The sequence below is a fragment of the Nicotiana sylvestris genome, chromosome 2 (assembly GCF_000393655.2).
Source record: "Nicotiana sylvestris chromosome 2, ASM39365v2, whole genome shotgun sequence".
Classification (NCBI taxonomy): Eukaryota; Viridiplantae; Streptophyta; class Magnoliopsida; order Solanales; family Solanaceae; genus Nicotiana; species Nicotiana sylvestris.
Genome location: NC_091058.1, coordinates 62,902,902 through 62,924,305, shown reverse-complemented (window position 1 = coordinate 62,924,305; position 21,404 = coordinate 62,902,902). Strand labels below are relative to the sequence as shown.

The 21,404-nt window shown below is 31.8% G+C and overlaps 2 protein-coding genes across 5 annotated transcripts; both read right to left on the bottom strand.

Annotated features, from left to right (window-relative positions):
• Positions 1-226: 226 nt before the first annotated feature.
• On the bottom strand, positions 227-5,865 carry LOC104211969 (vesicle-associated membrane protein 722-like). Its single transcript, XM_009761126.2, has 5 exons — positions 5,471-5,865; positions 4,780-4,921; positions 4,577-4,697; positions 1,697-1,759; positions 227-709 (listed from the first exon to the last, which is right to left on the bottom strand). Exons 1-5 carry the CDS (start codon positions 5,661-5,663, stop codon positions 560-562), a joined length of 669 nt encoding a protein of 222 aa, XP_009759428.1. The 5' UTR covers positions 5,664-5,865; the 3' UTR covers positions 227-559.
• A 9,629-nt stretch (positions 5,866-15,494) lies between these two features.
• On the bottom strand, positions 15,495-21,288 carry LOC104211968 (peptidyl-prolyl cis-trans isomerase FKBP17-1, chloroplastic). 4 transcript variants are annotated; one of them, XM_070167413.1, is made up of 5 exons: positions 20,948-21,288; positions 19,383-19,505; positions 17,034-17,150; positions 16,280-16,470; positions 15,495-15,840 (listed from the first exon to the last, which is right to left on the bottom strand). In XM_070167413.1, exons 1-4 carry the CDS (start codon positions 21,245-21,247, stop codon positions 16,348-16,350), a joined length of 663 nt encoding a protein of 220 aa, XP_070023514.1. In that variant the 5' UTR covers positions 21,248-21,288; the 3' UTR covers positions 15,495-15,840; positions 16,280-16,347. The 4 variants fall into 4 exon arrangements, with proteins under 4 accessions (XP_070023514.1, XP_070023515.1, XP_070023517.1 ...); XM_070167414.1 differs by having other exon boundaries at positions 16,285-16,470; XM_070167416.1 differs by having other exon boundaries at positions 20,944-21,280.
• Between the last annotated feature and the right edge of the window lie 116 nt (positions 21,289-21,404).

The window sequence follows — 21,404 nt, the reverse complement described above, 5'->3', positions numbered from 1 at the left end:
GTAAAAAGCACCTAAAATCATGGTAATCCAGATGTATGCGCATGTGAATACATGTATTCGCGCCATGTATTCATGAATACAGTAACGACAATCAACTTAAAAATAAGTATGTCCAATTGTCTAACAGAGAAAAAACATAAATAGCATATTTCATGCCTCAATGGTAGTATATACCATAAATATTTATTTTGCTATAAAATATAAAAGGTAACTATAGAAAACAATATTTTAAAATAATTTTAATTTATAATAAATAGGGTGTATACCTTTGCTACAGGAGGTAAAATTTCCTTTAGCATTGCAAGTTTTTTCCTTCTGTAAGGAACAAATCATTCACAGCACAAAACGATCTCACAATGACATCATATACTATGACATTTCGACCCAAACGTAAATAAAACAAAACGGATCCTTTCTGCTCCAACAAACAGAAACAGTGAGTACTCTAATAGACTAATACATACAGAACATAACATCTGTCTCTTTTCTCGTAGAATCATCAATGCTGATATAGGACGAAGCTTTTCGTAGAATTGCAGGCATCACAACATAAACATGTTTACTTTCCACAATTGAACCCCTTGCAAACTGAGAGGACAATGATGAGGATCAAAGCAATCAGGATACCTAACACTATCAGCTTGATCTTCATGTTTTGCAGCCACATTTTCCTCCGGATTTGGGTTCCAGTATTCCTGAAGTCTTGTGCCTGTTACAATCAAAGAAGACCACTGGAATTGGTGATTGCTTATATACAGATAACACAAACTTTGCTTTGGGGCAAAAGAAAACTTGGTACAACAGTCGGTTGAGCTCTGTACTATGGCTGGTTTAATAATCTTGGTTAACTACAACAAAGTTGGAAGTTTATCACACAAAAGTTGGAGGGAAGAACAACAATAAAAGTAATTCCTATTTTTATGAAAAGTGTAGTCAAACCTTGACAACAAAACTTTTTGGGGGGGGAAAGTTGACAGCAAATGTTATATTGAACAGATCAAAATTGACAAGGATACATATCATAATATCTTTAGTTGTCACACAGATATTGCCATGCATCAGATTAGTAGCTACCTATACAGCACCAGAACACATCTCACTACAACATAAAGAAGGGGCAAGCAAAATGGTAATCTTCTTTTACTTCTTTTGTGTAGGTTGAGGAAGATATGAATGCCAGATCAAGCAAAATGTCATAGATTTATGGAAAAGACAGACTAAATACGATGTCAGCAGAAAAACAAGAACAAAGATGGAAGATAGGCAGGCAACAATCAAGCAAATGAAAGGCGGCGTCAATTTGTTGAAACTCTAACCACCTCCGCCTATGGATAAAGTTAGAACACCAGGCAACACATAAAGCAAATGCCTGATGAGCCCCACCATCAGTGAAGTTAGCACCCAACCCAGAATGAGCTGAACGACATCCAAAAGCAAGTTGGTTGCACACTTGTAGCTCACTTGCAAACCACAGAGTAACATTAGCTACATGTAACCTCAAGTTAAAATGCAAAAAAAAATAAAAAATGTTCCGATCGAGGTTCTATCCCATCCTATGGGTCCATATGAAGATTGAACACCAACAAGAGTCAATCCCATTCCCAATGTGTAGGAAAATTGCACCAGCATCGGTGGTAAGATAACACAGAAAGCAAACAATAAAACAAAAGAAGCATTTAAATGTAAGATTGATAACCTGGTGATGAAGGTTCTCCGTCTTATCCACAAGAAGCTCTATCTTTTCTCCACGATCAAGAACCTAGAATTTCAAACAAAGATAACATACCACATCAACTCTCATGATGTCAACCAGCAGAGTGAAAAGCATAACATATGAAAGGAAAGATTTTGAAATGAAAAGGCAATACAAGCAAATCACAATAATCATTTCTAATATGGAACTTATGGATATTAATAATGGTTAATTGTATTTCTTATGTAGAACCACTCTCCAAACAATCGGACATATACTTAATGTAGTGCAGTGGAGTGTTAGCCGAGTACATCAGCAGCCACTACACTTAAACTCCAAGCTAGTTTGGGTCGGCTATATATCCCCGTTATCCATTCCACTCCATTTGGAGTGTTGTGGAATGATCAAAGAAAGTTACAAATTTAGCTCTAGGATTCTAGAGTTAGGAGGAAAAACATGGCAAGTTTATCCTCAGAACTTTTATGAGAAATCACATAGTTACTCCGGAGCTAATTATGCAGCTCATGATCAACAAGATTCTTATTTCTTATTACTCTGTTGTAAACTCTCTTCCCCCAGATAATAAGAATCTGCTCAATTTTTGATATGTTAAGAATTCCTAGTAGATTTCATTGTGCAGTTTATTAAATTGCAGTGAGGAGACTCCTCACCTCACTCAATTATTTAGTTATACCTTTCATAAACAGGGGATAGATATGATCTGTCTCTTACATAGCTTTCTGCATGTTCTGCATTTTCGAAAAAGAGAGGTTTTTGGACGTTTGAGGTAGTTCCGCTCTCCATGTAAAGATTTTGACATTATAAAATAGCCCACCTAGAATCCGAGGTTGGATCTAGGTGATTGCCAGGGAAAAATCTTATACCCTGTTATTTGAGTTGTCCAGAACCATAAACGAACTACAAATGTGACAATGTCAGAATTGAGATCAAAGGATAGTGAAGGACAACTACCTCTTCATTTATTCAAATAAGAGCCCCTTTTATCACCCCCTTAATCATACCCTTTCCTGTCTTGTTTCGTCTAGGTTACACAATTTAAACTAAACAACGAAGGATACAGGCTTCAAATACTCTAACAAGTCAGAAGCTATATGGAGTGGGGTTATTGAGAAATTTGAAAAGAAACTTGCTTTTTGGCAGCTGCAGCATTTGTCTATGGGTGGAAGACTAACTCTAATCAGTAGTGTCCTAGACAGCATCCCAGCCTACCAGATGCCACTCTTTCCAATGCCTAGTAAGGTCCTGAAGCAGCTTGACAAGATCAGAAGGAACTTTCTATGGGAAGGGACTAAAGATGGTCACAAGTTCCACCCGGTAAAGTGGTCTAAAGTTATCTTACCAAAGCACCAAGGTGAACTAGGGGTCAGGGACTTAGCTTTGCACAACAAATGCTTATTGATGAAATGGCTTTGGAGATATACACAGGAGGAGCAGAGCCTATGGAAGAAAGTTGTCAATGCCAAGCATGGAACCCAAAGCCATTGGTGTGCCAAGCTATCCAGAGCACCACATGGAGTTGGAGTTTGGAAGAGCATCTGCAAACTCTGGGAGGAGTTCTCACAAAACCAGCACTTCGCAGTTGGAGATGGACAGCAAATAAAACTCTGGAAGGACAAATGGCTAGGCAACACACCCCTAAGGAATGACTACCCTGCTCTCTTTCAAATGGTTAGTGATTCAGACTCAACAGTTCATCACACTTCATCAGTGCAGAGAAGGCAACTCATGGAACATAACATTTAGAAGGAACTTGCAAGACTGGGAATATGAGGATCTGCTCAGACTTCTTTCCTCACTCAACAATTTCTCAAACAACACTCTAGTACCTGACCAGTTCAAATGGGGTAGTGCGGATGCAGGAAAGTACTCAGTCAAAGCAGCCTACAAGTTAGCAGGAACTCATAATGTAATAACTGACCATTGGCCTTGGAAATTAATATGGAAAATCAAGTTGCCACCCAAAGTCATCTGCTTCAACTGGACTGCACTTAATGAGGCTTGTCTGACAAAGGACAACTTAAGCCAAGAGAAATTTTCAGATTGTGAATAGATGCTACATGTGCCAGAGGGAGGCAGAAACTCACAACCATCTTTTTCTTCAATGCCCTGTTGCAGCAGATTTATGGAGTATGTTTATATCACTCTTTGGACTTAGATGGGTCATGCCACATAATATCAGGGATGCTTTTGAGTCTTGGAGTTACTGGAAAGTTGACAGCACCATCAGGAAAGTATGGAAGATGATACCTGCAGCCTTTTTTGGAGCATTTGGAATGAGAGAAACAGCATGTGATTTTGATGGAGTATCAACTTCTCCCCAAAAACTCAAGGCTAGATGCCCCATGTATTTGTATAGCTGGGCTTATTTATCCCCTATAGACTCCCCTGATAGTTTTTTGAATTTTGTTAGCTCCCTAGTACTAGTATAAACATTTGTAAGGAGCTAACAATTGCTACACTCTCTTGTAATTTATGCATCTTCTTGATGCCAGCAATGAAAACAATTACTTCATCAAAAATACTCTAACAGGTCCTCTGGTCTGGTGAGCAGGCAGCTTTAGAATAGCATACATGCAGAAAACTGCTAGTTAAAAAAAATGACGGTCCTTGATCATATTCGAACTATTTGCCTTGATGTCTCTCTAATGTAAGGAACCTCTCCAAGGTCCAAATGATTCTTAAATTCCATTGTCCAATGGCCCCAATCTCCCATTAAATGCATGGATGGTTTTGTCTTGTATTATTTCATGTCATTATTACACAGAAAGAGTAGACATCTAATGTCAAGCTATCATGTAAAAAGTTAAACTACCTACCAGACACAAGGGTGAGCAAATGAGCAATTATTAGAAGACATTTTACCTTCTCAATGTTTTCCATCATAACACCTTTAACTTCCGAAACCTGGGCTTTCACCTTCGCAATTTTGCTAATTTCATCAGGATGGTCAGCACAATACTGCATATGCTCCTTCAACTTAGGTCTGCACTTAAGAAAGCACATCCGTTAGATCACTCGGCATTCTGCCTTTACATGCCACTGAAGTAAATATTTAATAAAATCACCCGAATTCCTTGTTCAGGCTGTTTGGAGGAGCTGTGGCAGCCTTCCCACCCCCATATTTCGACACAAAATCATCCTTAACACGCTCCAAAAATGCTATTGGAACTTGTCTTCCAACGGACTCCTCAGCAACCACACAGTATGCTGCAAGATGAATCATTAAGTTAGCATAGGTAACTCCACTAATTAACAAACTAGGCAACGTTGGTATATTTCTGAAAGTGAAAGATATCAAAAGAATAAATCTTCTAATAGCATCAGATCTTTCTCATAATAGCTTATTGAATTCCGTAGGTTAGACAGTAAGCTACGATGCTCTTCACTTGAAAGTAAATATACAATCAGCAGATCACAGTAAAGTAAGCAGCTAAGATAATGTATCTTGGAAGGTGAACATTTTCTTAAATGTACAACAAAATTAGGAAACCCCAACACAAAAATAACATAGTTCACAGTAATATATTTTTTTAGATCAGTATGGTTTCCAGTACTAGAGCTAGTCAAATCATCATATTTTCGAAAAAAGAATACTTTTTTCAATAGAGTTTACATACAGTTCTCAGAAATTTCTTCGATCCCTTTTCATATGTAAGCAAACCCCAGAAACAGAAACACAAATAAGAAGAGAAAAAGAAACAGCTACTTATTTATATAACAACAAAGAGAATTGAAAAATAGAAAAAGAGAACTGACTGAAGCCATTATCGACAAGGTAATTGAAGGTGTGACCATCACAGTTGTAAGTGAACTTGTTATTGGAAGCAGGGAGCTTCTGAAGGCACTGATAAGCTATGGAGTTGAAGTTACCACTGAAATCTGTGTATTCAGCCAATATCACATTCCCACGACCCACAAACGCATAGATCAAAGCCTTCTGCTGACCCATTTGATTTCTTGCTGGATCGCCGATCTGGGTTTTCTTTTTTGGGGTTTTTTCTTGGATTTTGCTTGGCAAGTAAACAAAGTAGAATTTCGAAGAAGAGAAAAATTGTAGACTATGGAGACCCTTCACTCTTCTCTCTCTATATCCTTGTGACTTTTTCTCTCTCTTGACTTGTGGAGAGAGAAAGAAAATGGGGGGTTTTGAGTGAAAGAGAGAAAAAGGGTGGTTTAAATGAGGGGTTTTGACATCTATTGGTAACAAATATCTTCCACCACAGTATACATATATCACTTTGGCTTTTAAGTGACTCAAAGTAGCTTATAACCATGTAAAACAATATTTTAAGTAATGAAATTTATCCTACAAATGCATAATCATGTGTAGAAGTGGTGAAATTAGTTATAAGCATTTGATAACTTTAGTAAAAAATTATTGATAAATGTATTTGTTTGAAATAATTAATATTCGGAATAAAAGAATAGGTGTTCCTGCACTACACTTAAATCACACGTACACGCAGGAGGGGCGGATTTAGGGGGCAAGGTTCACCCGAACCCCATTCGCCGAAAAAATATATTGTATATATAAGACAAAATTTATTTTTTACTTCTATATATTAAATTTTGAACCCCCTTAACACAATCTAAAAGTGTAGTTTATTGGTCAAGGAGGTTCAAAATCTACATAAGGACATGAGGTTAATTCCCACTAAATATAAAAAAAAAAAAATTGAACCCCTTCGTGAGATCTTAATTCCGCCACTGTGTCGAACCACAAAAATGACGACGTGTAAGATGCCCCTAACAGTTGGCATTTATTTGGATCTTAATGCCATACTTAATCAAGTTTGCTCTTTACTACGACTTAATACAGTTGTCAAATGATGAACGTTGTGATGATATATACATGGCACACTTTGTTAGTGTCCAATAGGAACTTCCCTAGAGATGGGAAAAGCTTATGTTTATGGTTTACAGGCCAACCGGCATATTTTAATGAACTAGTTTAGTGTACGTGCGTTGTATGTGTACCTCGCGTCAAGTAAATATATGTACAAAAATAATATTTTTGACTACAAATGCTTCATCCCAATTTTATATTTTTTTTTATCAATTTAGCATCGATATATTTGTGATAATTTTCATATATACTAACCTTAGCTTGTATTACATTTTCAATTGTTGTAACTTAAGGAGGGGCGGGGGTGAATTTAGAAAACAATATGAAAAATTAGAGTTTTGGAATAAGAAAAATGAATCTAGTCATCTAAAAAATGTAGGGTAATTCTCACCATTTTATTCCCTTCTTTTGAGTCGTCTGTTTATTCTCATCTCATAAAAGTTTGTACAACTAAAATTGGCGACAATATATAAATAAATATCAAATATGTAAATAAAGTTACAGACGAACATAAAAAATACTAAGCGACATGAAGTTTAAATCAATAATTAAAGCATAGATCATAAATTAATATGATTAAGTTATCATGCCAATAAAAAATTTACAAGAACTATGAAATACATGGCACATTAAAAAAAAAAGACTAAAAGAATTCATTCATCCTAATCTCGTCCCAAAATCATATGAATACTATATTCATTAGATAAATAAATATCAAATACAAAAATATAATAGAAGAAAATCGAACTTTTCTGTAAAAACCTATCAGAAAGAGAACTAAATAAATTTCAAAAACCTATCCAACAATTAATAACTAACCATGGAAGCTTAGGAACAAACAAAATATTGAAATAGCAATACATGTGTCGAAATAATTGAAAGTTTTAGACCGAAAAAGAGAAAAAAGAAGAAGAGGTTTCTGAATGTTAAATCAATAGGTAATTTGACTTCAAATTGTAGTCCTACGGGCAATCAAATATGTATTTGTTATATTTTTTTTCAAATAAAATTTACTATATTCGAATGTTAAAAATTAAAATTACACCAACATATTTTCGTAAAGAAATCAATTCAAATCGTTAGATCTTGTTAAATGGTGGATTGAATTTAAATTCGATTTTCTTTTCTTTTTTTTGGCAATGAATTAGAGCTTTATGTAGTTGCTATATATGTATTTTCGACAATAATATCTTCTTAAAAAATTTACTACTTTTTGAATTGTGACTGAATACAATTTATTTGAGTTATATAAAATTATAAAATAAACGTTAGAGATTTTTTTTAACATAATAAATATTGTTCTCATTTAGCTAGCTCAATAAATAAAGATATCATATACCATACAAGTTTTTCAGATGCTTTATTTGTGATTTAAAAAGGACTTATATGAAAATTTGAAAATTAAAATTAAATCTGTTGGTCTTCTAAAAATTTAGGATGAAAGTTGACATTATACCTCCTAAAAATTTATAGTGACAATATAAAGTTTAAAAAATAACTAATGTTGAATAATATTTTACTACAACTAACTTAATTTAAAAAGATAATATAGCGAGACATTGTCACCTATAAGACTGAATACCGAATGCAAGAAAGAAAGAAAAATGACAACTCATTTATAATATATTTGGTCATCTTCTATTTCATCTTTATTGCTTCAAATTCATATTATTATCAATTTGACTCTTAATTTTATATCATAAATTGACTTTTTAATTTCTTTCACCATTAATGTTCTTCCTACAAAAATTAATTTATATACTTTAAAGAGTTGTCAATGTGACAAATAAACTTACTTATATAATAAATTTTAAAAAATATTAACTTGAACTCTTTTACATTAGTTAATTCAAAATCTTAATTATTTATTTTCGACATTAAAGAAAATAAATTAACTTTTATTATCAAATTCTTAATATTAGTTCATCCCAATTTTAAAATTTAACTATAATTAGAACTCTGTTGAATAGAATTTTTGATTTCAAATAGTTAAAAACCATTAGTATGTCAATTTTGATTATGTCAATTTTAACAAAAAACTTAGTGCTTCCGAAATCATTGTTCATTAGTATGTCAATTTTGATTCGTTTTTGTGCTTTTAGAATTATTGTTTTAGTGCTTTTTTACTTCTAGAAAATATTACGATTAATTTCAAAAGTTTTGAATAATAAGAAAATCTTATAGTTTAATATATTTTTAAAGCTTTAATATTAATAGCGTCAAATAAGGACATTCATATAAGGTCTTAAAGCGTTAATATTAATAGACGTCAAATAAGGACATTCATATAAGGTAAAAAGGTTAATAATTTAAAGTGCTAAATATTAGGATATGCTATCTAGTTTAATAAGGAAAGATTTAATAAAATAAATTTTAGTTGATTTTAAAGTCCTAAAATTTAGGAAAGCAACTTAAAATTACAAATTTATCCAATGTAAAATCTTTTTTTAAAATGTAAAAAAGGCGAACGACATTTCGCTAAGGGCCTTCGTGCTTTTAATATAGTACTAATTTAGTGTACGTGCGTTGCACGTGTACCTCGCGTCAAGTAAATATATGTGCAAGAACAATGTGTTTAACTACATATGCTTCATCACGATTTTGCATTGATATATTTGTGATTTCATATATACTAACCTTGTATTATATTTTCAATTGTTGTAATTTCAAAGGAGAAATGGTTAGAAAAAAATGGAGAATTACAGTTTTTGAATAAGATAAATGAATCTAGGCATCTAAAAAAAATTAGGATTATTCTCACCATTTCAATCCTATTTTATTCTCTTCTTTTGATTCTTCTGCTTATTCTCATCTCAAAAAAAATATACAACCAAAATCAGCATGAGAATAATATAAGAAAATATCAAATATATGAATAAAGTTACATATGAACATACAAAATACTAAGCAACATGGAGTTTAAATCAATAATTTAAGCATGGATCATAAATTAGTAGAATTATATCATCAAGCCAGTAAAAACTTTACAATAACTTTTAAATACGTGGCACATTAAAAACAACATAAAAGACTAAAAGAATTTATTCCTACACGCTTTGCGCATGTACCACATATTAAAAATTTAGAACTTTAAAAAAAATATATAAATATTATTAAATTTTGTATACCGAACGTGCGATTGTTAAGTGTCATTTAGAAAGTAACTTTAGAATTGGATGTTGATTAAAGAGTATAATAATTGTAAATATTAAAATAATTTATATCTAATTATAGAATTTATTATGAGTTTTATATTTTGGTACATAAATTTTATAATATGAATCTTTGACTAAAGGCTGAGGACAGACTATTTGATACCTAGAATAATTAAACATAAATTTTCACAATTTTTTTCTCTATTCTTTATTTTTTACTAAGATAATTAAATTATATAAACTAATTGATTTTAATTTTATGATCGATTATATATCTGTAATTAAGAATAAAAAAATCGAAGGAGAGCTGATTGGCACTATCTAATTTAGTTATAGCTTCCTACTAATTACTTTTTTTTCACTTTCATTTTTTACTTAAAGATAATTAAATTATATAAAACTAATTGATTATAATTTTATACAACGAATAATTCAAACTTACAACGAGTAATAGTTATGTTTTTACTTATTCTCTGTGAAAATTTCGTTTTTGGTATTAATTTTCTTTTATAAAATTACTATATCAGCAACAACAACAACAACAACCACCCAGTATAATCCCACTTAGTGGGGTCTGGGGAGGGTAGTATGTACGCAGACCTTACCCCTACCCTAGGGTAGAGAGGCTGTTTCCAAAATAGACCCCCGACATCCTTCCCTCCAAAAACTTCCCACCTTGCTCTTGGGAAGACTCAAACTCACAACCTCTTGGTTGGAAGTGGAGGTTGCTTACTATATCACATGATTAAAATAAGGAAAGGATCTAATACGCAAGATTTAGTTGAAATATTAAATAAATTTATAAGATGTATATGTTTACATTAGTTTTTTAATTTCTTAAAGTAGTTTGAGATTGGTATTTGTAACTTTCAAAGTATTACGATTCAAAAGAATTTTGAGACTAAATCCAACACTATATAATTTTTGTGGTATTTTATTTTAATCCAACTGAATCGTGCTTTTTGTTTGGTTTTATAATTATATAAATCCTTTTTTTCCCTTTTTATCTAGTTTCAATTTTGATATTAGTTTTCTTTTATAAAATTACTATATCACATGATTAAAATAAGATAAGGAACTAATACGCACGATTTAATTGAAATATTAAATAAATTTATAAGATGTATATGTTTACATTAATTTTTTTATTTCTTAAAGTAGCTTGATATTGGTATTCGTAACTTTCAAGGTATTGCGATTCAAAAAAGTTTTAGACTAAATCCAACACTATATAATTTTTGTGGTATTTTATTTTAATTCAACTGAATCGTGCTTTTTGTTTGGTTTTATAATTATATAAATCCGACTTTTTCGTTTTTATCTAGTTTCAATTTTGGTATTAATTTTCTTTTATAAAAATACTATATCACATGATTAAAATAAGGAAAGGATCTAATACGCAAGATTTAGTTGAAATATTAAATAAATTTATAAGATGTATATGTTTACATTAGATTTTTATTTCTTAAAGTAGCTTGAGATTGGTATTCGTAACTTTCAAGGTATTGCGATTCAAAAATTTTTTGAGACTAAATCCAACACTATATAATTTTTGTGGTATTTTATTTTAATCTAACTGAATCATGATTTTTGTTTGATTTTATAATTATATAAATATGATATTTTCCTTTTTATTTAGTTTCAATTTGTAAAATAAATGCTAGTATATGAATGAATAGACTTGTCAGAAAGTTCAATATATTCTAATTTGGACCAAAGTGCTAGTATTTTACCCATGAATCAAACATTTAATTACTCAACCAAATAATATCAATCATACATATAATCTAGTTAAATATAACATAAACTTGAATTTTAAAATATATCTCATAAAGATGCTCTAGTTTTACTACCATATTAATGAGGTAAAGTTTCCATCTTTACATTTTTATGTCGACAACTCATGTTTGGAAAGATTTGAATTAGTTATAATTGTAATGCTTTAAAGTCCTAAATATTTGAACTTCTTGTAGATAGAGTAGTATTTTAAATAAGGCAGGATTCAATATACAAAATTTTAGGTGATTATAAGATCCTAAATATATTAGGTAAATAATCAAATGACTATTTTATCTAATGTGAACTCTATTTTAAAAGGATAAAAGAGTCAAACGACATTTCACTAAGGGCCTTCGTGCTTTTAATATAATACTAGCTTTAGGGTACGTGCGTTGCATGTGTTTATCGCGTCAATCAATTAAAATTTATGTAAAAGAATAAGTTATGTAAAATTGTAATGGACATTAAAGTAGATGCAAACATTTGTTTATTAAGTTAATGCGATAATTAGTTACAATAATTGGACCTACAATGATAAATAATTTGATTAAGTTTGTTATGATGCATTTACTAAAATGCCAAATATTTTAGCAAAGAATATTAAAAGTAAATATGCATGTATATTATTGTGGGGAAAAATACACGTAAATTACTAAAAACAAATATTAATCATAGGAGTAAAATATTGTATGTACATTTAATGTTAGATAAAAAAACTGTAGTAACAATATTTTGGAGAGTAAAATTTTATGTCAAATATGTGAAAGAAAATTTATTGACGATGTAATTCTAAATATTAGGAGTTTCTATATAGTTAAAATAAGAAAAAAATAAGTTTTAATAATTAAAATTTTATTTGATTTTAAAATTTTAGATAATAGAAATAATTAAATTATAGCTTTGACTAATATGAAAGCTATTTTAAAGGATAAAAAATGCAATAAATTTTGCTAAGGAGCTTCTTGCTTTTAATATAGTATCAATAGATGGAAAATACGCATTGCATCTTATTGTATGTTCGCTGGGTGTTACCTCATATTAATGAGAATAATTTTTTAAAAATAACATAAATACTATTCAAAAGATGTGTTTACGTTATAATATAAGAATTAACAAAAAATTATAAGTTTTAAATGATAATTGTGTTAATCATGTTTAGGAATTTGATCTATTCTAGTAGTTTTTCCTTTAGTTTGTTCTAATACTTGCTTTCAGTGGCGGATTTAGAATTTTCATCAAGGGGTGTCAAAATATAAATAATTAGATATATCGAAAAGTCAAGGGGAGTCAACGCATAGTAAATATACATAAAATAAAAAAATTTATCTAGAAAAATAATGTAATTTTCCGACGAAGGGGTGTTGCTTGACACCCCTTGCTTCAATGTGGCTCCGCCACTGCTTGCTTTATTATATAAAAATATCAGAGGAATAACATTCGATTGAAAGATGAAACTATATTTTGTGTCTACCCGCTTTGAAAGTTTTAAAATATAATAATTAAGACCCTTGAACCTAAAATTGTTGTTCGAAGCTAAAAGTATGATTTCAAGGCATATGACCTACGTGCCTTGGAACTTGGAAGTACTAATTTGAATTTGTAATATATGGATTTTAAGATTCTAAATTTAAAAACGTGATTTTCTTTTACAAATAAGGTATAGTACATAATCAGAATAGAAAAAAATTTAATACATAAATTTAATTAATTTTGACGTCCTAAATATTTAAGAAACAATTAAAGTCCTAAATATGCAAAAAATAATTAAATAACTATTTTGTTTAGTGCAATTTTTTTGACACTTTCTAAAGGAAAATTGCGTAAGTTTCGATGATAAAAACAGTAAAATAGTAAAGCTTCTTTTATAGAAGCATTAATATAATTGAAACAAGAAAAGATTTATGTAAGGTAAAATTATATATAGTTAAAATAAATAAATATTTTAAAGAAAAAATAGAGACTCCTAAAACAAAAAGGAGTTCAAAGTGCTTATTTTTTTTACCTAATAACTTATAAAAAATTAATCTAAAATGAGTACAAAGTGATCGAAACTTTCCTAGTATAAAACGAAAGTGCTTGAAATTTAACTGAGTCAAAATTTTATTTAAAAAGCCTCCTAAAACTAAAAGGAGTTACAAAGTGGTCACTTTCCTAGGATAAATCATGTTTAAAATTTAATACTGCTAAATTTAAGTGGAGGTAGAAAGTGAAAAACCATCATAAGTCTAAAATTGAATGAAATTTTGAAAGTGACGACAATTTTATTAAAAGATCATCTTAAACATATAAGTGGTACAAAGTTTCAGAAATTTTCCTAGTGGTAATTGAAAGTTCATAAAATTTAATACTACTAAATCTACGTAGATTTGAAAAGCAACGACTTGTAGATCTAAAAGGAATAGAAAAATTAAAGTCCTAAATAGTAGGAGAATAATTAAATGAGTATTTCTAAATATTAGGAAATCTATTAAACAAAATATTTTTAATTATAAGAGAAATAATTAAATGACTGTTTTATCTAGTGTGAGCTTTATATTTAGAGGGTAAAAAAGACGAATGACATTTCGTTTAGGGCCTTCGTGCTTTTTAGTTCCAATGAATAAATTATTTTTAAAAATTTCATAAGGTAAAATCTTAATTGATTTGAGAGTATTAAATATTAGGACTTCCTACGTAGTTCAAATAAAAAAATTATAACTAAAATTTTAGTTAATTGCAAAATCTTAAAATTTTAAGAAAAATAATTTAATACAGTTTTGTCCAATAAGAGCACGAAAAAATAGTAAAAGAAATAACTTAACTAAAGGTTAAAACATACAGTCTAATACAAAAAGGATTCTATTCAACCAAGCTTTACAATCCAGATCAACAAAATAAGATGTATTGGTTAAGTACGTGCATGCAAAATTCAACTACTAATACAAATACATGAATGCAAAATTCAACTGCTAGTAAAAAAATTGCTCAAAGAAAGAAAACCTAAAACCCTTAATTTTGTAGCTGTTGCTCCAACAAGGCAAAATTATGATGATGAAAATGTTAAATTGTAACTTCTTTTTATAGAATTATAGACGTATATAAAATTGGGTGAAAATTTTATTAAAAAAAGATTCTTATAAGTTTTCAAAGAGCTCATCTTCATCTAATATAATTATAAAAAATTCAGTGTCAAAAATTTATATCAAAACTTTCCTAGTGTGCATGAATTAGTCAAAATTTAAGAACTTTTCAAGTGTGAAATTTTAATACTCCTAAATTTAAATATAGTTGAAAGTATCAAAAGTTTCCTAGTATGTGAATTAGTTAAAATTTTATTAACTAAAGAAAAACTGAAACCTTCCTATTGTGTTTAAATTGGACAAATTTTTATTAACTAAAAAAGATCCTCCTAAATTAGAAAGAAAAATTTAATAGTACTCCTAAATATAGAGTTGGACGAAAACTTCCTATTGTGTAGAGAACGAAAATGTTTCCTAGTATGTGTGTCAATTATAAGTATTATAGGAATAGTAATTAAATAACTATTCCTAAATAGTAGGGAATTAATTAAATGACTATTTTTAAATATTAGGGAAATAATCAAATGACTATTTTGTCTAATGTGAACTCTATTTTAAAAAGGGTAAAAAAGGCGAACGACATTTCGCTAACGACTTTCGTACTTTTAATATAGTATAGATAGATGTTTATGAAAGATTTACCGAGCCTTGTAATTACATTATGAAAAATTTGATTTTGACAAAAGAATGATTTTATAAATGGAATAGTTTCGTAAAAAGACTTATTTCACCTTTTAGAGAATGGTCTCTACAACTTATATTCATCCAATTAACTTTCAAGTTTCACATGTTCGATTGATAATCCGATTACGAGACTTGAGCACAACTACATAGAGTTTCGACTGTGCACCCCACATTTGATAGATGGCTTCATATGTTATTGTTTTGATTATTAATCAATGATTAGGCTACGACACATTTCTATTTATGCATATATAATGTACTCATTAAAAGCTCCATGACTACTATGGATATGTAAACAAATGATGCCTCTCGTTGAGGGCTTGAGCTTTTTACATGTGTCTGTGGGGAATGAAGCTGACGTCTGAATACAGTACTTCACAATACATGAAACATACCATATACCTCACAATTTGATACATAACTATCAATACTGCACCCCCCCCCCCAACACACACATAAAATATAAAAAAAAAATATATTTTTTCGGCTATTATTTTGAGATCGGCTATACAATGTCATTTACCCTTTGGCATATCAGATGACCAAACTTTTCACCGAGGCTTCTTTAACACCCACAAGCATTAGCTAGAAACAATTCATCATCTGTAAATCAGGAACAACAACAATGAATTGATTAAGGAGGAGATATGTTTAACTTGTAGCTAGCAGAACAGGCTACTAAGTAAATAAGCAAAACGAGAGACAACAAAATTTTAACAAGCAGAGAAACAAAGTGAGCTCGAGTTAGCAGGCTAATGGATTTCCGTTATACATAACCAAGAGTTAAGAGCTATTTATCGCATCTTAGTACTGAGTCCTCTATAAAGCATTCAGCAACTATATCTGCTGTATAAGGCTCACTTATGCATCAGAAAAGCATGTATCTATTTACTGTAAACAATATGTGAAGCCTAAGTGGAGATTCAGGATAGACTTTTTGATGAAACACATTTTCCAAAACATTGCCAAATAAATATGGAATAAGTAACTAGGTAATCACCATCAATAATGTTAAAACATTTCCTATAAACAGTAGATTTACCTTACATCGACATCAAACTGACAACCATTGATCCGCACTCCAGTTAAGAGGAGAAAAATGCCTGCAGATCAAAGATGCCTCAGGCTGACCAGTTCAATATCAAATATGACGGTCCCCAATGTCGCTCCTTCTCCATTTGCAAGACGGGTTGGGTTGAAAATGGTAGTAAAAAGCCTTTGGCGATCAAAATACTGAAACACGGAGAACACATGTTCACTAACTCAAGTCCCAAATGAAACACATTGATGAAATTAAAAGTATTTCTAATTTATTTTTTATAAGGAATTAAAAGCAATATTAATCACGGTTTCAACTCCAAATAAATACAATCAACCAGTTCTAAAGACCTTTCTACTGCAGATTTTAAGAATTACTGAATCATCCAACAGAAAAGGGCTGGCACAAGAAAACTCCTAGCGATAGATAAATTTGAATGTGTCACAGAATAATAATTTGGATGCTTCTCGTTCCCCATTCAGTTGGCCTAATTTCTCATTTAGTCTGTCCCAGTTTACAAGACCCCTTAGACATAATAGCAAACTCTTCCATCTCCAAAAATTCAAACAGGCCACTCCATGCCCATGCATCTTAACTATTATTTGGAAAATAAGAATAAGAAACTCCAATGTGATAACACATTTAAACTTTTTTTTTCCCTCTACAACAACAACATACCCAGTATTATCCCAAAGAATGCGACTGCGACTGAGAATGACCAAATATAGATTATAAAGGAAGAAGAGCAACTTCACACATTAGGTGGCAGGGGTTCTTGGGATGTATTCTGATATCCTTGAGATGGTGGTATAATAACTCGACGAAGGCCGCCTACTTTCATCGATCTTACAGCACTTTCAATCCCTGATATAACCTGCAATAAATATATAGACGAAAATGTGTAATTAATTGCTAAAATTTTATTTGCTATATTTAATTGTTACATAATTTAGTAGGTTCGGACAGTCAAACTGATACTACTTCAAAGAGATTAAGGAACAAAGAATTCAAAATAGAAAAAAAGATGAATTCACATCACAGGGAAAAACTCAAAAGAAGATAGAAGCAAATTGAATCAACCAAAACAAGCATAGTACACCTGCTCTGAACTACCAAAAATCAAGGGAAACCAGACAAAGGAAATATCTTGTTTGAAGGTCCAATATACTGAAAAAATGTGCTCGAGATAGGTAGAGTTGAGAATTGACACCATCGATTAGTGTTTTTTTTTTAAATAAACCAAAAATAACAAATTTTGGTACTACGGTGATAATCTGAATTACAGAAGAAAAACATGCAACGTCGGCCTTTCCAATCGTATTCTCCTCTTGGATACACCTTACCCCGAACCTACTTTTGAAGTTTACCTCAGTTATAGTCCTCAACTACCCTCCAATTGTTCCCTCCTTCCCACCTTAGGCCAGATTGTCATTGTTCTTGCAGTCTTGGCGAATCTTTTCTTTTGACAAGGAATCTCATTAGCACTTGCTCCATTATGACCTCCCCACTTCAAGAACCTTCTTCCTTTCCCTCCAGCAACGGTGGACAAGTTTTTCTAAATGCATTTACTTTTATCTTTTTCCTTCATCATTCTTCTGTAAGCATTTCAAAACAACTTTATCAAGTAGTCATCTTCCACTGCTATAGGTGGTGCCAGAAGCTAAAGTTTTTCACTTTTGTAGGTGATGCTAGAAACTGAAGGACCGCAAAGAGGAAGGAATCTTGTAGCAGCCAAAAGACTAGAATCAAATAGCCTAGAAACATCATCTACAGAGGCTACTGCAATGGCAGCCTTTCCATGTGCTGGCATATTTTGTATGTACTAGTTAGCTTTTAAATCGTGAAGATGCGACGTCTAGTGAAGATCTGTTTAGAAGAGAATATCATAGGGTTATAAGGTTCCCGGGAGGAACATGTTGAAACAAGTTTAATTGAATTATAGGGTAACTATTACTAACCATCCTAAACACACACAAGCATAATTGAAGTGACCCACTTGATGCTTTCACCAACAGACTGAAGGATGATAGAAAGAAACAATAACAGACAAATGCACATTCTTACATGCTGCTCACAATTGGTGGCTATATGCTATAGGTAGCCTTTCATTTCCTCATCTTTTTTCACTCTGGTTGTCTCCTCACCACAATTGCCCCCTTCTCTGGTCTGCTCTATTTTTTAAGTATGGTAAATCCTACCCCCAAATTCCCCTGCCCAGGAGTCAACATTGGCCCTTTTCTATTTTGTTTCATTGGTGAGTGGTGACTGAACTCCCATTTTCTTGGTTGGAAGTGGAGCGCCCTTGCCTCCAGCACAACATCTATTCTCCAACCATCTATCATGTTTTGGGAAAACATTTTAGTACCAGTGTACCACCTCGACAAAGCGAACTTTTCCAGAAATCAAACATACTGGCACAGTGAACTGCTGCTAGCAGAAGAGAAGAGGAATTGTTAAGCTACAAAGGACGTAACCCACATCCATCCTTAGAGCGCGATAGACAAGACATCAATCTTTTGATTCATTTCTCAACCTAATTTCATAATGTTACACTTCCAACAAAATGTCTCTTTGGCATCGAACTTGAGAGGACAAGCTTGCTTCTCTGCCCCATATCCCTATCAGCCTGGATCATACTTGATCGCAAGCTTGGTTTGATGATTGGCTAGTTGCTGGTGAAATGACACTCAAGGCCTACTCAAGGAAATGACACTCATCTATAAATTTGTTTATTTTACTCAAGTGTGAATTTCATGTTTATTATTCATATGCTTAGCTATTATCTCCTAAAAAGGGTGTCTAAGCTTTTTACTTTATCCAAACTAATTCTATTTTTTACCAGTTAAATAAGTAGGTATAGTAACATGCTTTTTTATTTATTTACTATAAGGAAGTAGTTATAGTAACATGTTGTATTAAGAACAGCAAATCATCAGGTCAAGTTGAGCATTGGAGTTTATTAGTGGTGAAGCAGTTTTATATGCTTTTTGGCCAAGCATCAAGCAGACACCCATCAACCACATTGAGGTTCAACTAATTACCTTGAGTCCTCTTATCTCAGTTAAAAAAGCTTCAATAGACAAGTGGGAAAGACAGGTTAACTCACTTTGCCAGAACCAAGGATGAAAGAGAAGGGGATTGGTTCACCAGTTTCATCTTTGTGATCATACGTTGAGTCAAAGCGCCATCCTTGCTTTGCAGCAAGTCTCCCGTAATAATGAATTGCAACCTGTCCAATCACAGTAAGAAGAAAGCTTAATTACTTTACTCCAGAACTGTAACTGACATCATAAAGCACTACAAGTACTTAAGTTTTATGCCATGATGACTGTATTGGAAAAAAAACTGAATTTACATTGTAGGCGACGTGGCATGACACGTGGACTGGTCAAATGGTCAAAACACAATAAATAGCCAAGAGGCACGGGCGACAATAGATAAGGGAAAAAGAAAGCAACATAGGTGTGGACCGTTACTAAAATAGGTACGAGTATCGTACCTATTCGAGTAATTTAAAGACCGAGGATCGGAAGAAGTTGAAGATACGAATCTGATGACGTAAAAGAGTCTAAATACAGCATTAAATATCAAATACGTTAGAATATTTGAATTAAATAGAAATGATTGTGTAACGTTTCTTTTAATGTCATTTATTGCTCATAATTGCCTCATTAAGACAAAGACATTACATCTTCTCCTAGAATCAACTATAAAAGGAGAAGGACTCAACATCTGTAGGGACACGAAATACTATTGAGATCTTACTGAAATACAAAACTATTTACTGCTTTACCATCATTCTCAAAAACATTTTATTTTCGTCTCCTGATTATTAGTAACCCGAATTTCTTTTTAGCTTTGACCAAAGACTCAGATTTTTGGTTAAACAATGACATTAATGTGCAAGAGCACCTTCCATTCAGATATGATCCACTGATTCCTCCTTGCTTTTTCTTCAATATATTATCCTGTCCTTTTGCACAAAAAGAAACCTTATGCAACACCATTGACCTCACAGTGACAAAGTTTTATAAACAACACTTGCCGAATTCTGCATTTTGTTCCTATTAGTTTTAGAAGTCACAAAAAGAAGTTATATGTACTTATAGCATATGCCACAACAATTTAGTAGAAGGCTGGTAACTCCACATAAAAAAGAGGTTCATCTAGCCTCATATTTTACTAAACAAGGTAACAGACCAATATAATTTGATATATCGTTCGTAGACAATATATGTGCAAGAGAAACTTATTTTTCACTATGTCAGAAAACTCAACATTAGAATCTCAACCAAACTCAAATGAAGAGATTTCTTGTCCTAAATTTCTCAAACATCAATCAGCTATGCCTCAATACAAGCTAGTTGGAGTGAGCTATCTGAATCCTATAACCATTCCTACTCTAACTGGCCTCATTTCATTCCAATAATTTGTCTCTTAAGCCAAATTAGAAGTTATTTAAAACTTGATTATTTAAATACCACAGTTATTAGGACAACAATCCTTAATTCCAGCTAGTTGATAATCATTTGCTTCCACAATTTTGCAAACATATTTCATTCAAAATTTTCCAAAGATTCGATTTTTTTGGTTACCAATAAGATGTGATTGCACTATAAAGCACAAGCTAATAGTAGCATTTGGGAAAAAGAGAGATAGAAGAGTACCAACCACATCACCATCAAGGGGGATATCCCCATCACCAATACGAAGGTCCAAGGCCTTGACACCACCCGAATTAGGCAGCTCTATAAACTGTGGAACTTGAGCATTTGAACTGGGTCCATTTGAAAAGATTAGAGCAGAGAATGAAAGAGTAAGTGCAGAAAGAGAGAAAACTCTTCTTGATTTCTGGGTTGAACAAGAAGAAGCACAAGAGTCTTGGTTTCGTGTAGTACAGGAGGGGAGGGTTGTGCGGCAATGGCGTGTATATACGTATGTTGGACATTGAACTAGTTTGATCATTGCCATCTTCACTTCTGGCCTTCCTTTTTGGTGAGGGACAGATTTCATTAAATTTGTCCAAGTTTTATACTAGTAAAATATTTTCGCTGAGATATCCGCAAAATACTAATTTCAACACGTGTAAATTTTCAAAAAAGCAAAAAAAAAGGGTTACAGCTCATTA

Bases quoted from the DNA above. Each gene is read 5' to 3' on its own strand.
- LOC104211969 (XM_009761126.2), bottom strand. From the start codon at position 5,663: ATGGGTCAGCAGAAGGCTTTGATCTATGCGTTTGTGGGTCGTGGGAAT. The intron at 4,698-4,779 runs GTGATTTTATTA...TCTTAAGTGCAG, and splicing joins AGCCTGAACAAGGAATTCGG to ACCTAAGTTGAAGGAGCATA. The intron at 710-1,696 runs GTTATCAATCTT...TGATTGTAACAG, and splicing joins CGGAGAACCTTCATCACCAG to GCACAAGACTTCAGGAATAC.
- LOC104211968 (XM_070167413.1), bottom strand. From the start codon at position 21,247: ATGGCAATGATCAAACTAGTTCAATGTCCAACATACGTATATACACGC. The intron at 19,506-20,947 runs GTTGGTACTCTT...GTGATTGGACAG, and splicing joins TCCCCCTTGATGGTGATGTG to GTTGCAATTCATTATTACGG. The intron at 17,151-19,382 runs GTGAGTTAACCT...TATTTATTGCAG, and splicing joins TCATCCTTGGTTCTGGCAAA to GTTATATCAGGGATTGAAAG.